We start from the raw sequence: 15,751 nt of genomic DNA, 5'->3' as shown, positions 1-15,751 counted from the left end.
GGAAAATATTTGGAACAAGATGTTCCGATTGATCGTTCTAGAATACTATTCTTCAACTAATAATGCATAATGTCAGGGGTCATCAAATCTATCTTAAATATCGATAATCTATTCCATTACATATGTGTGAGAATTACCTAAATCTTTTATTTGCTTCATATTGTAAGCAATGATTTGATTTTATTTTGTATAATTCAATATCTTTGGAAGGATCTCTTTCAGGAGAAATCGTCGCCGATTATCTCGGGTCCGCTGTTCGCTCCTGGCTAGTCCAGGGAAAAATGTTAATATTCCGACCTGAGCGAAGCTAGAGACGCCTGACCAGCCCTTAGATTGGCGGGAAATTTCCCCTTTGCTTTCCCTACGGACGCTGGTTCAGATTCACTGGTAGGATCAAAGAAAAAGACTTTCTGTCTGAACCAAGTAGATCTGACTACGTAGCAAGGAATGGGGCGAGAGTCCGGGATCGGTCATTGATTCTAGTGATCGAACTTACATCTGGGTTTGTTCCCGAGAGTAACATCTGTATAAGCATTTTTTCCTTTGCTTTGTTTTCGGTAATACAACCAAAATTGAATGACTTTAGTCATTGAATTCTGGTCAATTTCAACCCATTTCAAAATGATCGCTTTCGTTCGGAAAGGTACATGGAGGCTTGTGGCGTTCCTTTTTAGGTTAAAACTGAATATTGAGTACATGAATTTACTCAGTTAGAGTGTAAAATTTCTTTAAATTAAGATGATTAGAAATCATGCCAAATTAGACTTGTTGACCACAAAGCCAGGGTCCTTACTAATGCGGAACAACAATTTAGTTGGCTTTCGAATGCAGAAAACAGCGTTTTGAAAAATGGGCCGCAACCACCTCGGCTACCCGTGAAATCATGGAGTGTTCAGCTGCCATTGACTTATCGCTGGCCAAGTATAGTATGAATCACTATAAGTAATAGTATGAATCACAGCCTTTTCTTAGCTTTACGACGGACTAGGTTGTGCTAACCGTCTAATAACTTACGAGACTTTTTTTTATACCACGTAGCTGGATAGTCAATGCTTTCTACGAAGAAACAGTCCAGATGGGATTTGATTGCCAGCCCTGCTGTGTGAAGTATGAATTACCCTTAGTCGCTTAGTGTCCTCAACATGGAGTAAGAATATGAGTTCCACAACGAGAGTCAATCTTTGACCGGCCATCTGTAGTTGAATCTGGTTGCATCACTGAGCACTGACGCCATGCTCTGTTCCATGCTCCACTTTATGAAAATTATTTAATTTGATGTTTGAACAGAGAAGTCATTGCAAGATTTTCGGTGGCTTTTCCACAACATACGGAAGTTCTCAGAAGGATAAAAAAACCCAAAATTGGAACGATGTTCCGAGTGTTTCGATCACAGGTAAAGCTTTGACAAACCCTGACACTAAAGCCTAGACCCTAGAGCAGGCGCAAGGCAAGGCCGAACGTTACTGGCCCGATTCTGTGCTGACACACTTCTCGGCTAAGCATACACACATACGCACGCACAACAGCTGTTGGTAACAAGTACCTCCGGCGTGATCCGCTGGGTGGAAGCCAGTGGTTTCATTGATAGTGAAAGCCGCGCAGAAAACATCCGCATCATCATCATCATCGTGACCACCATCGTCATCACCGTCATCCACACTATAGGGCACCGTGCGGCCACGGCGATGAATCACAAACGTAGCCAATGAATAATAAACAAGCGCAAAACAGTAGCACCGTACCAACCCACAGTGCAAACACTTCCGCTTCAAATGCTCCAATATGAGAGGCTTTGACCGTGTGTTTTCCTTTGCCCCATGTATCCCACCGCAGCTTCCCTTTTACCGCTGGTGTGTTGGTGGTGGTGAAATGCCTTTCTTACGTCCGCAATGGCGTCCTCCGCAACGGGGAGGAACGCTTTCGCACGGATTAATAAAACGCAACCCATCGGTCCGCAGCTGCGCAGCTTTTTGTTTTGTGCGGTATCTCTCTCTCGTCATGTGCGACCTTTTTTTTTGCCGAAACCCACCAGAAAAGGGGATGCGTTCTGTGCTGAAAAACTGTACGCGATGGAAATCCACCTCATTTGAACTGGCTTGCTTGCCCTTTCGCCGAGCTTCCTCCAACCCTACCTCCCTCTATTTACTTACCGACTTTGTCTCTGCTTCTGCTAGCGTTGCTGGGTTTTCAACAAGCGTTTGCTGCTGCTGCTCCTGCTGCTCCTGCTGCACACGGCGCACACCGTCCAAGGAAGGAAAAGGCTCCGCCGCTTCTGGCTTTACTTTCTTCAAGCGCTAGCAAGCCCACCATACAGCATTGCTGCAATTTAGGACCACTTTCCACCGAAACCAGCAGCCAGCAGCTGCACTTTCACGGTCACAAAACACGCACACACACACACACTCCGGAACAGATTTCGGGTCGTCAATTCGGGGTGTTGGACAACGCGGAAAAGCACACGCTCACGCTCGGCAGAGAATGGGGGACGGGCACGCCACTTCACTTCCGGACCGCAAATCACGGATTATTCGCACTTTTTTTGCAGCACCCACGCGCAATTCGGAACGGGCAAAATACAAGGAACGCTAGGCCAGAGGGAATCAATTGCAAGCACACAACTCAGAACGCACACGCACAATCACACGCACACACAAGCCACAAATGTCAAATTACCGGCGCACTTTTTGACGTTAATTCTGGTCAAACTGTGTGCGTCCAAGTCCCGGTGTGCGCTGGCTATGGAACGCGGTCGCCGTTCCCCGCTATATGCCCATAGTTGCGAAAGCGAGAAAAAATAAAAAGTTACAAAGAAGTAGTAGCAGGTGGTCGGACACGCCTTAAGTGGGTAGTATAAACGACACTGCTTGGATCGAGTGTACAATTCGTATGAACCGTGAGCGTTCAAATTCACCGTTGGATCCGATTTTCCGATGCATCGTGGTAAAATCATTAAATTCATACTCCATTAAGTGCTGAAAAAGTGTTTATTAATGCAAAGTTTTTGATTCATGTGCACAATCGTTTGTTCTTACCAGCGAAACACCGTACCATGAACGAAAGCGCTAGTTACTATTTATCTTATCCCAACGCCACACGGTACCATCGTCGCAGACGCAAATTAAAATGTTGCCCGAGCGGGAAAAGGCCGTTTGCCGGATCGGTGTAGTACACTTCGGATGAAACAGTGTGCTACAGCGCGGATGCACCGGATCGTCCGTATCCAGCTCCCAAATGTAGGTTCGCCCCGTTTGATTCCCCAGCGCCAGATACTTCTGCCAGTAGTCGAGCGAAAAGCGTACGAACCAAATAATACACTCACTGTACTCCAGCGTAGTAATAACGGTGGTGATCGTTTCATTGTTTTTCACCTCCACGTCTTCTAGCCGGCCCGGTTTCCAGCAGACGATTGTGTTCTGGCACGACTTGGAAAGCACAAAGTCACCCATCCATCTCACACAATCGACATAGTTCCGGTGTATGTCGCGCGTGGAAAATACGGGAAAATGTTCGTTTACCGATGGGAAACGGGAAAGGTTCTTTGCTTCGTTGAAGGTGTAACTGTTTTGGATAGCTTTCTTCATCGTTTCCGTATCGAGACGCCACATCTTTAGCGAATGATCCATGCCGCAGGACATGATCCTCGTTCCGGGGATGTCGAAATCGAAGCTGAGCACCTCATCCCGATGTCCCTCGACGCCACCAAACACCGCAATGCAAATGTCTGTCTTTGTGTTCCACAGTCGCAATGAGTGGTCCTTGCTGGCGGACATCAGGAGGTACGGTTCCTTGGGATGGAACTTTACCTCGTTGATGGCATGCCCGTGTCCGATGTAATATTTGTGTCCTTCCAGCGATGCCGTATTAAACACGCGTAGCACGCCCCGGAGGCCTCCGGCAGCAAGCAACGGATTGCCGGTTTCCACATCATGAGACCAGGCACAGGTATAGAATACTTCCTCCGTCTGAAAAGGAAAGCTGTATTGAGTATCGTTCTGTTGCCATTACACTACCGTAACACACATCAGGATCCGCGTAGCACTGTTTCAGCGTTATTTCTCCATCAGCTTGGCACTGATAAATCGTCACACGATTGCTTCCGACGGTCGCAAACGTAGGCAGTTCTCCGTTTTTGAGATTGTAGTTGAAAAGACAACCGAAAAGCGATTGTCCATGGTCTTCCTTAACGTAGCCACTAAATTTGAAGATTGGTTTTACCACCTTCGTCACCTTTTTCTTCGAACGTTTCCGTTTCTTGCGATTAATCTGGCTTTCGCTTCCATTAGAAGTGTTGTCAGTGCAGGTGCTTCCCATGCTGGAAGTTTCATGCTACGGTGAGATAGAAAAAGGCTCGTAATTTACTCTTCATTCTTTAACAAACTAAAAAAACGGGAAAAAAAACTTACAATATCATCATCTTCCTCGTCAGAACCATCGCCCGGGGCATTTACCGCTTCGTCCTTTCGCCCGAGTTTCATGTTGTCGTTTATTATGCTGTTTTTGTATGCTCCGATCCACACAAACAAAGCGCCAATTTGTTGGCCGAATTTGAGTCGTTATTTACACGAAAAGATTAGTTTCAACGCACGATTGCTATTGGCCTGGTCATGAGCTAAATCTTACACACATATAGAATGATTTTACTTAAGTTTAAATCTGTTTTATCTTAAGAAAAGGTCAAATTTTCTATTCTCCCAAGCCAAACACGACTTTTTGTTTCTGCGGCCTTTTTTTACTCAACCTTGACAGGTGATACTTTCATCGATTATTGTGACGTTTCGGTATCGACGAAATCTTGCAACTGTCATGGGCCGCGTCAAACACAGAGAAGAAACACAAGAAAACTGTGCCAGTGTTTGCGAAAAGTTGTGAAAAGTGTGAAAATAAAGGTTTTTGAGGAGAAAAATAAAGAATCGTTGTTTCCCCCGTTTCGTGCACACTTGAGAACAGGTAACGACAACAATGGGTTCATCAAAAAAGCATAAACGAGATTCTAAAAAGCATAAACGTCGTTCGCGTTCACGTAGCCGCTCACCACGGTACGAGCGTCCGGAACGTGAGCACCGTCGTCGTTCCGATTCTTACTCCGAGGACAACGATGGCTACGTGGAGGCTAGCCGCACACGGCACAAGAAGCACAAACGTGACCACAGCGAGCATAGGCATAATCAAAGCAGACAGTACGAGCGCGACCATCGTACCGTGCGTGACCAGCCCGAGCCGAATACCGTGGACGATGATTCCGACAGTTCGGATTGTGTAGAGGTACCGCTGGATGATGCGAGTGCCGCACCACCTCCACCACCACCCTCCATCAGCCGAAAGTCGCCGGAAGCTGTACCATCGCCTCCACCACCTCCACAGGTACAGAAGCGTCGCCGCTCGCCAACACCACCACCCGCCCCGAAAACATCTTCCCGTAAGCGATCCGTATCACCGATTCCGTCCAACGGAGCGGGCGATGTGCTGTCCGTGGAGGAAACAAACAAGCTTCGCGCGAAGCTTGGGTTAAAACCGCTAGAAGTGGGACCGTCAAAGGCGCAACCGGAACCATCCTCACGGAGACGTCAGCGGTCCCCATCACCTCCGCCAGCTCCGAAAGCTTCTACTTCCTCTTCTGTTTCTCGCAAACGATCTGTCTCTCCTATCCCGGACAATGGTGCCGGTGATGTGCTATCTGTGGACGACACAAACAAACTGCGGGCCAAACTAGGCCTGCGCCCGTTGGAAACGTCATCCAAGAAGCGTACTCGATCACCGTCCCCGCCACCAGCACCGAAGACCTCCTCCAGTTCCGCAAGCAAACGGTCCTCCTCACCGATACCCGAAAACGGTGCCGGTGATGCATTATCGATCGAAGAAACGAACAAACTGCGAGCGAAATTAGGTCTTCGTCCGCTGGAAGTTGGTACAACTGGGTCCAAATCGGGCGAAGGTTCCAAAGGAGGTGAGCAGGAAAGCAACGAAAAGTTGAAAGATGATTGGGGTGAATTCTACCACAAACCGGCCAAGAATCTGTCGGAAAAAACGCAAGAAGAAAAGATACGTGAAAAGTTGAAAGAACGACGCGAGAAGCGAGCGATCGAGGAAAAGCTGAAGCGACTGAAGACGCTCGGCGAAGAGGAAGATGTGGATGATCTAAAGGGTTGGGTTGCGAAAATGCGCGACAAGGACCGGCTCAAGAAGGAGGCTGAAGAACGGGCTCGATTATTAGATCAGCTGGATGAAGAGCTGGTATCGGGTGCTCCGGATTTGGATTCATCTCGGGCACGAGGTGCAGAGTCCTCACGACGAGGTGCTTTCGGTAAAGGATCGTACCGTGATCGCGATCTGGAAGGGCTTCGTGTGGAGCACGATGTAGAAGCGTTCACCGAAGGACGTCAGGTCATCTTGACGCTGAAGGACGCGAATGTGCTGGACGAAGAAGCGGGCGATACGCTCGTGAACGTTAACATGATCGATGATGAGCGGTACAAGCGCAACGTAGAAAACCGGAAGGCAAATCCGCAACACTACGGGTATGACGTGTACTGTCAGGATGATGTGGACGAATTCGGCATGCCGAAGCAACGGGAAGTTCTTGGCAAGTACAATGAAGAAATTGAAGGACAGCGTAAAAGCAGCTTCGTAATCGGATCGAATGCCGAACAGGAAGCACAGGAGAAGCGTCGTCTGCTAGAAATCAAGACAAAGCTGGAGAAGAAAAAACTGGACTCACTCGAAACGACACCACTCACCCTCGTGTCGGACTATTTCACCGAAACGGAGCTGTCGTCGTTCAAGAAACCTAAGAAGAAGGTTCGCAAAATCCGCCAAAAGCTGCGGGCGGATGATTTGCTTGCTTCATTGCCAGCTGAAGAAAGTATGGCCGATTTAGGATCTCGTTCGAGGCGACACGAACGATCCGGATCGGATCGATCGTCTGCGACAGAAGATCGTAGAAGCATACGTGCACGGGCAGCAGAAATCCTTGTCACAGATGACACGCCGGCCTTCTCTGAAGATCTGAGCACGGTTAAGCTCGACGATGCGATGGAAGACGATGAAGATCTTCAAGCAGCGTTACAGAAGGCACGCCGATTGAAGCAGAAGGAAGCGATCATTTCCAAAGCCCTGCCGATCGATCCGGAACGGATCAAGAGCGAAGTGAAGGAAGAACCGGACAGTGGCGGCGAGCTCGATCATCACGGTGCAATGTTGCTCAATTCGACGGCCGAATTTTGCCGTACGCTCGGTGACATTCCAACGTACGGGACGGCCGGCAATCGTGAGGAAGATCCGAACGAAATGATGGACTTTGAGCGAGACAGTGCAAGCGATCACGAAGGGATGGAATCGGATCCGGAGGAAGGTCCCTCATCACGTCGCCATAATCATGGCCATGGTCCACAGCACAGCGGCACATGGAACTCGGTCAATACGGAACAGGAGCAGGAAGACAACCGTGAACTGAAGGTAGAAGAGGTCGCTATTTTGGACGAGGAACCGGATGTTGCGCTTAGTGTTGCAGGTGCACTAAAGTTGGCCCAATCGAAGGGTTACCTAGAGCGGGAAGAAAGCAATCGACCAAGCAATGCACGGTTCGCTCACTTGCAAGCCCAGAACTACTCGATCGAGGATAAGAACTATGGTGAGGAGAACGACAAGTACTCGAGGCGCGATCGTTACGCCGGTCCAATAACGGAGTTTAAGGAGAAGGAAACGTTCAAACCGAACGTGAAGTTGGAGTACATCGATGACAACGGACATCTGCTAACGCCGAAGGAAGCGTTTCGTTACCTTTCGCACAAGTTCCACGGTAAAGGACCGGGCAAGAATAAGGTGGAGAAGCGGTTGAAAAAAAGCGAGCAGGAAGGGGTAAGTCCAACGGAATTCTATTCGAAATGAATCATAGTATGAAGAGGTATTTATTTCCTTTTCCCTGTCCCTTTTCTCCTTTTCAGTTGATGAAGAAAATGAGCTCAACCGATACACCGCTCGGTACGCTCAACATGCTGCAGGCAAAACAGAAGGAAACACAGTCACCGTTTATTGTGCTAAGCGGAACGAAGCAGAACACCAGCATCATCAAGCAGAAGCGCTAGGCACAAGGTTAAGCTATAGTTCCTTTAGGCGTGGCGTATGCGTGTGTGTGTGTGTGTACGTTTCTATGCGTTTGCACAGGATATATTCAACCTTAAAATTTATTTCTAATCCATCTTCTCTCCTGGAGATTTTAAGCAACTCCATATGAAAACAAAAAAAGTTAATCAATCAATAAAACATCTCGCACTACTAGTGGATTATACGAGAGAAAATATGTTTGTCTGTTTGCTTTTATTTTAATCCTCGATAAGAGGCGACTATTTTACATATAAGAAAACTAAAAGAAGGTTATATTTGGCAAGTTTTTTTGTTATTGGTTGAACTAAGAGACAAAAAGATAGATATGGACGTTTTGGTAGTAGCAGGGAAATTATGAGCAAAAACTGGATGAGTGAAAGATGTTGTACTTAACAGCTTCAAAATATGGTCCACTAATCCATAAGATCGACTTGCCCCATTGTAAGAAGCGATAGTTGACATCAACAGTAAGCTTCCAAAGCGGAAAGTCAAATGTTGATCAGATACACACTAAACTGCTTGGAGTTTTTGTTTGGATGTTTTAGAGAGACTTTATCCTCTAACGGAGTATTTCATCTCTTAGCATAGCTTGTAAGATTTAACTTTATGACTCATTATGCTCTTTTGTAGTCCTGTTTAAGTGTACCAAATTTGATATGTTTGGTGAAGATGGATGGAAAACTCTTTGAGTCTTTTAGTACTAGAGCCCAAAGGACCTGTGCCATGTCTGCGCAGTCGGACAATCAGACGTTGAACTTTTTAATCCAGATCTTGCAATACGCTGATGACATGGACACCTTTAATCGCAGTTGTTCTTTTGTAACTTCCAGGTTAAGGGCTGTAAAATTCTCCACACAAAACACCTACCATAACGGATGACGCAGGAGCTGTATAGCACATCTAAATGCCAAGTTCTCACGAACGGCTCCCAGACGGGGACTTTGACAAAAACTGAAGAAATCCTCTTAGCCGAGTTCCTGAAGAATATGCTCAAAAGTCCCAAAGAAACCGAGGATATTTTCCCTTCAAAATGCTCCCATTTTTCCATTACATCAGAAAAAAGGTTAAAATTTATTTACCAGTTTTACTTTTCTGCTTTTTTCGAAGTTTTTTGCTTATAATTTCCTTTTCGGTCACTTTCCCCCGGCCACGCTTACTGCGCAGCGCTACGTAAACGCTGTACAACACACCCAGCAATCCAATGGTCAGCGAAATTATGATAAGCTGTGTGGTCGTAAATAGTCGTCCATCCTGATCGGCTAGCCGCATGCCTAGGACGGTATCCTGCAACGTGCAAGAAGAAGACATCTGGCTATCACGTTCTAACCGTAGCAAAAGGGCTGCGTTTTTGCTTCCCGTGTCTGAAAATACAATAGCAGAAAAAAGACTCTTTAATGAAAGAAAGTACTTTGAAAACGAGATGCTGCTACTTACATTCACATCCTTCGAACAGTTCCCGTTCGACATCGTCCACCAACAGTGCGAGTTTTTCAAAGAACTCTCGCGTCCCACTGCCAAACGATATGTGGAAACCGTTCTGTCCTATGTCGAGCGTAAATTTAACTCCACCAAAGTTTAACTCCGGTAGAAACAGTCTGGTCGTTCCGGGTGGTAACCGTGGATTGTTGATAACCAACTTTCCGTGTCGTAACCGTACGCCAGCGTAACCGTTGATGAGTGATTGTAGAAACCCACCGGCACCAGTTATGAAGTTACCCGCTCCATCGGCACCATCACCATTTTCGCTCCAAACGTGGAACGGTGCACGTAGGTACTGTTTGTAGCTCTTGCGAAACATGGCCGCCGCATGGTCCAATTCGTTCAAATCGAGATGACCAATCGTGTGAATTGCCCACGTCATTGCTGGACCATCGGGACGAGTTACCATGGAGTAAAGCCGTAGATTGTTGGCTTTCGTTGACCTGCCGGATAGAGAAAAGTAATTATATGAGATCCCGGATCTACGGATGAGGTAGTTACTTACTCTTTCATGGGAAACTCCAACGGATAACCCAACAGCACAACGTCCGCCTGCTTAATCTGTGTACCAAACGTATACTCCTTGTACTCCGGGTGCACATCGTACTGGGCGTTGTACGGTAGCGTGATACTTTTAGCAACCCGTAGGAACTCGACAAATTCTTCTTCGGATGCTCCAGGAAGCGACTCACGACAGTGACATCCAACGAACGCACCGAAAAATAAATTGTGTGCCGCTATCACATTCGTGTAGATGCTATTCGTCACATTGTGATGATCCTCGTCCGGACCCATAATCCGCCCAATGTCGAACGTATCCGTGTCCGGATTGTAATCGACACGACTTTTCCAAAATCGGGCCGTTTCGTACACCAAACGGCAAGCATCCGTCCGCAACCAATCAAGATCACCCGTCGCGTAATAGTAAAGCCGGGCAGCGTATGCGATGTCCGCTGTTATGTGATGCTGATATTCCGGTACCTGTGGACAAAAGTCCGGCGTTACTTCGCGCCCCGTAAATGCCGACTCCCAGGCGTACTGCCATCCCTCGTAACCATTGCTACGAGCATAATCGGATGCTGCTTCCGTAACGAGCGTACGGTAATGTAGCAGCTTGCGTGCATTTCCCGGATCCAGTAGCAAGATCGGAGGAAACATCCACATTTCCGTATCCCAGAAACTGTGTCCTTGGTACTCGGCCAGCTCTTTACCGCCACGACCCAACCCGGATGGGGAAAGTCCGTAGAACGGATAGCTGCCCGGTTGGAAGGACGATTGGGATGGGAGCGAGCTGGACAGATAGAAGGCACTTGCTTTGATGACACGATCCAAACGATCGTTTCCTTCTACACCGATGCCATACTTTTGCCACATCCGGCCCATCTCAACACGGTGCATCGTTTCGTGGTCGTTTTCCTGCAGAACTTTCAGCTCCTTTTCGACTTCTTGCCTCGAGTGTGAGAAAATGGTCAAATAAACGAATTCTCGGTCTGTTTCCTCCGGATTGAGCGTTAATTTTCGGGGCACTTGCTTGTACGCCACGCACACCTGATGTCCTTCCTTTTGGTAGTTGGGATCCTCCACCTGTTTAGTTTTGGTGCACAGGAGCAGATACTCTTCGCCTTTAATATTGAACTTTTCCGATGGTACCTCTACAAGATCCACACTTTTCGAGCCCATCAGTTGACGGGTTTCCACTTCCAAAGGTCCGGTCGCTTTTAGTCTTCGAATGTGTATACGGTTTACGATCGTTTGGGAGAAGTATCTGTTGGGATACACTTCGTGCTGCACCCGATAGCCTCCTGTCGGATCTTCCAACGTCGTACGGAACTTGCCATTCCGCATATCTAACTGGTACCGGCAGTTTTTCGGGTGCGTTTGCAGTGATGAACAATTTGCTAGCTGAATGTTGGCATAGTTTGGAATGCGAGCACGGTGACTTACGCCCTTCAGACCATTGTAAACACCGTTCAGATGGACGGAGTCTCCGTACACGACGAATCCGAGATGGCCGTTCGCAAGCGTTGGAGTTACCGCTTTTTTCGGCAATCTAGAACGGGGCCAATACAGTCCTTTATACAGGATTCAATGCAACATACACCAAAAGAAATAGTAACATACTTGGTAGCGTTGAAGAGGAAATTGTACTCATTTCCGTGTACGGTGAAGAAAGACACCACGACGGTAAATAATGTTAAAAGCCACATTTTTCACTGATAAAAGATAACATTTTCTAGTGCCGGTTTTGAATGACTCGCGTAGCACCCGTTTCTGTGCGTTTCCAAACCAGTGCTCACATAAATTGGAACTGACGGATGACGTGTATTTGTTTATAATTTGTAGTTTATAGACTCTCCGGCAGAGTGTGACGAGAGCGCTGCTGTCGGTAGAAGGGAATATGGTGGAATGGTGTGTTCAAGCGCTGAATAAAAAACCGTTAACATCCGTTTGAATAACCAACAACACACCCTTCCTTCTATAACATGCTGCACGGGTGGATCATGTATTTTGAACCCGTGCTCTTAGCGCCCGTCGGTTATTAGGAAGATCCCTGGCTTTGCCGAAGCGCGATATCCTGGGAAATCCGAAGGACAACGTGTACGCACGGATTATGTTTGACTTCACCAAAGAGATGGGCATCGTTCTTCGGTTCTTTCCTCTCTCTCTCTCTCTCTTATCGTAATTAGTTAGTAGTATGTTTGTTATGTTAGTTAGTAGTACGCTAGCAATAATAGCATTGATATTTATACTCATTGGGTAGAAAAAGCAAACCCTAAACATTTAAAAAATTATTATTATTATAATTTTGTTTTCTTTGAGGAATGGCCTGGTCGTACTGTTTGGCTTATTAATACCATGTAGCGAGGATAGTCAGTCCTCACTACGGGGGAACGGTCCGGATGGGATTTGAACCCCGCTCCTGCCGTTGTAAAAACCGGCATCGATTTCGCATAAAACTCCGGGCCACTTTTTTTTAAATTATTTCATGCAAACTACAATTCGGTTTGAAATATCAACGACTGGTTTTCAAAATTAACCGCCCAGCAAGTTTAATAAACAAATCATACTTGACACAAATTAAAATGTAAAAACGCAGGAATAAAGCATTTATTTCCTCAACATTTACTCTAAACATAATGAAACAATTTACTTTGAAACACGAACGTTAATGATAGGATATGTTGATTTGCCACTTTGAATGTGTAAAATGCTTTTGAAAGTATGTAAAGCTCGAGCTATCGCATAAAAATAAAAACAATCATCTTCTCAGAACATCTTGCTCAGCACGAAGCACACGACCAGGGATAGGAAAGCCATCGAAGTTGTACGAAGCGCTGATGCAGCGTCAGTTTGGTCAGCTATCTTCACCCCGAGAGTGGTTGGTTTCAATCGGCAACCTTCGAATATTTGATCCGTTGTGACTTCAATGCTTGCAATCGTGCCATTATCTGCCAAAAAGATAGACGAATCAAAACATTATATGCAACTCGGGAAGAGCAACGGGAAGCCATCATCCATCAACTTACATTCACAGTCCACGCAGATAGACTCCTGTTTCTGGTCAACGATCAGCTTCAGATCTGCTTGACCCGTCTTTTTAATGTTGATGGTAAACGCACTAGCTCTGACCGTTAGCGAAAACTGTACGCCACGATACTCGATGGTTGGAAGGTGCAGTGCACCGGTGTTGGGCGTTAGACGAGTGTTTTTAATTTCCAACCGATCCTGATGCAGCCGAACACCGGCGTACCCGTTGATGATGGACTGTAGGAAGCCACCGGCACCGGTTATGAAGTTGCCAGCCCCTGGCTCATTGTTACCATTCTCGCTCCACACGTTGAACGGTGCGCGAAGATATTGGCGATAGCTCTTATCAAACATAGCGCCCGCTTCTTGCAGCTGATTAAGCTCCAGATGACCGATCGTGTGGATAGCCCATGTCATTGCGGGACCATTCTCACGCGTAACTTGCGAGTATTTCAGAAGATTGTTGGCTTTCGTCGAGCTGAAGAATTAAGATGGCTTTAAATGGTAATCCTCTAGGTTTTATTTATCATTTAGGCATACTTACACATTCATCGGATACTGCAGAGGATAGATCAAGAGTACCGTGTCGGCCTGTTTGATCGGAGTGCCCGTCTGATATCCTTCATACTGTGGATGGAAATCACCCTCCGCATCGTACAGCAGCGTTAGACCTCTAGCTACCATCAGCAGCTCCTTACGGACACTCTCATTAACCAAACTATCCCGGCAGTAGCACGATGCAAATTCACCAAAGAACAGATTGTGCGCGGCCATCACATTCGTAAACGCATTGTTCGTCACGTTCGGATGATCCTCGTCCGGTCCCATAGCGTTACGGATTTCGTACAAATCAGTCACATTGTTGTACACCGCTCGGCTCAGCCAGAAGAGTGATGAATCCGCTGCAAGCCGACAGGCCTGTGTCCTCAACCAATTCAGATCGCCGGTGGCGTAGAAGTACTGGCGTGCCGCAAACACAATATCAGCCGTAATGTGATGCTGGTAATCGACCACCTCTGGGCAACAGTCGGGCGTTACCTCGGTACCGGTAAATGCCGACTCCCAGGGGAACTGTATGCCGTTGAATTCGTTCTTCATGGCGTTCATGCGTGCGCCACCAGCGACGGTGGTACGATAGCTCAGTACGTTCGCGGCATTAATCGGATCCAGCAGCAAAATCGACGGGTACATCCAAATTTCTGTATCCCAGAAACTGTGACCCTGGTATTCCTGCTCCACGAGCCCACCACGCCCAAGACCGGCCGGCGCAAGTCCATAGAAGGGATAGCGTCCCACCGATGTCGCTACTTGATGTGCTGGCAGGGAGCTGAACAGATAGAACGCACTGGCCTTGATCACACGGTCAAGTTCACTGTTTCCTTCAGCCGTAATGCCGTAACGCTCCCAAAGCCTATCCATCTCTCTCATGTGCATGGTTTCTTCCAGCGAGTTGGTGATCCCGGAAATCGCCTGAATCTGTCGGTTTCCATCCTCCGCCGTCATAGTGAAAGCGGTAAAGAACAGAAACTCTTGCGCCATGGTGTCCGGTGCAATCTGCACATACTCCGGGATGGTCGGATAGGTCACGCAAACACTGTGGCCAAACGATTGCACAGTCGACTGCTCTACCTCCACCGTTACACCGCACTGCACTTTGTACACCTGTCCGGACATTGTGAATTCGGTGGCCGGTGACCAGGTGAAATCGTCACTTAGCAGTCCGGGAATCTGTTCCAACCGAGCCTGTATAACACCCTGCGAGCCTAAACGCTGAATACGGATACGGTTCACCAGAATCGTGTCATAATACCGATGGGGGTACATTTCGTGCACCACTCGATATAGGATATCTTCATCGACGGTCACAAACTTGCCCGCCTTCATGTCCAGCTGGTAGGTGCAGGTGGCCGATACACTGGTGCTTTTGGGGGAGCATGACGTGAGCTGAATGTTGCCATAGTTCGGTATGCGTGCCCGGTGCGATTTTCCTCCCAAACCATTGTACACACCGTTCAGATGGACATATTCACCGTATGCTACGAACCCGATGTTACCGTTGGCCAACGTTGGCATCACGGACGCGTCCGGCAACGGTGGGCGGGTTTGAAATTTGTAATTCGTCTCACTTGTATCACCCTGGGCTACAACGAGCACCCCCAGCACGGTTAGCAGCAAAGTCACAGAGATTATCGCACGAAGCGCCATATTGTGGCACGAGAACAAACTGCACTGGCCACCAATGGATCTATACTGAGCTTCAGGTCGTTCGTTAATGATGGGTTATATCGAACGGAAAACCATTTTACGAATGTGCATCATTCCGAATGTGTGATAAGATAAGTAGCCAGCAGTCAGATAGGGGTGATAAGATAGCTTCGGTAAGCGTCTCGTAAAAAGGTCAATTTATTCATGATCCACATTGTTTGTCACTCTGAAATATTCAATCAACAGGCTAAGCCGATGTAATATTGGTGACAGGTTGTCGTTGCAAATATGATACAAAATGCACCAAGTCTAGTATTTGTACCTATTTGTATGAATCTAAATAAAAATTTTAATTCCAAACAAAAAAAGCTCTCATTTCTAAATCAATTCCAATGTGTAATACATTGTTTGCTTATCGCGATGTGATAAGGAACGTATC

At 47.1% G+C, this 15,751-nt stretch overlaps 5 protein-coding genes across 5 annotated transcripts in view; 2 read left to right on the top strand and 3 right to left on the bottom strand.

Annotated features, from left to right (window-relative positions):
- The window catches only part of LOC126565520 (transmembrane protein 242), a 479,972-nt gene that overhangs the window by 272,926 nt on the left and 191,295 nt on the right, over positions 1–15,751 (top strand). The gene's annotated exons all lie outside the window — the stretch shown is intronic.
- On the bottom strand, positions 2,999–4,554 carry LOC126564737 (polycomb protein EED). Its single transcript, XM_050221834.1, has 3 exons — positions 4,404–4,554; positions 4,021–4,326; positions 2,999–3,962 (listed from the first exon to the last, which is right to left on the bottom strand). The coding sequence occupies exons 1-3, from the start codon at positions 4,473–4,475 to the stop codon at positions 3,063–3,065; spliced, it is 1,278 nt and encodes a 425-aa protein (XP_050077791.1). The 5' UTR covers positions 4,476–4,554; the 3' UTR covers positions 2,999–3,062.
- Positions 4,854–8,102, top strand: LOC126563992 (U4/U6.U5 tri-snRNP-associated protein 1). Its single transcript, XM_050220886.1, has 2 exons — positions 4,854–7,854; positions 7,941–8,102. Exons 1-2 carry the CDS (start codon positions 4,960–4,962, stop codon positions 8,079–8,081), a joined length of 3,036 nt encoding a protein of 1,011 aa, XP_050076843.1. The 5' UTR covers positions 4,854–4,959; the 3' UTR covers positions 8,082–8,102.
- Positions 9,172–11,849, bottom strand: LOC126565842 (protein-glucosylgalactosylhydroxylysine glucosidase-like). The gene is made up of 4 exons (XM_050223051.1): positions 11,701–11,849; positions 10,085–11,629; positions 9,535–10,022; positions 9,172–9,461 (listed from the first exon to the last, which is right to left on the bottom strand). Exons 1-4 carry the CDS (start codon positions 11,784–11,786, stop codon positions 9,172–9,174), a joined length of 2,409 nt encoding a protein of 802 aa, XP_050079008.1. The 5' UTR covers positions 11,787–11,849.
- LOC126565819 (protein-glucosylgalactosylhydroxylysine glucosidase-like) lies at positions 12,833–15,312 on the bottom strand. The gene is made up of 3 exons (XM_050223028.1): positions 13,652–15,312; positions 13,107–13,585; positions 12,833–13,028 (listed from the first exon to the last, which is right to left on the bottom strand). Exons 1-3 carry the CDS (start codon positions 15,310–15,312, stop codon positions 12,847–12,849), a joined length of 2,322 nt encoding a protein of 773 aa, XP_050078985.1. The 3' UTR covers positions 12,833–12,846.

This window comes from Anopheles maculipalpis, chromosome 3RL (genome assembly GCF_943734695.1).
Source record: "Anopheles maculipalpis chromosome 3RL, idAnoMacuDA_375_x, whole genome shotgun sequence".
In the NCBI taxonomy this organism is placed as follows: Eukaryota; Metazoa; Arthropoda; class Insecta; order Diptera; family Culicidae; genus Anopheles; species Anopheles maculipalpis.
The sequence above is the reverse complement of the archived record's forward strand: the minus strand, read 5'-3'. Positions and strand labels throughout refer to the sequence as shown.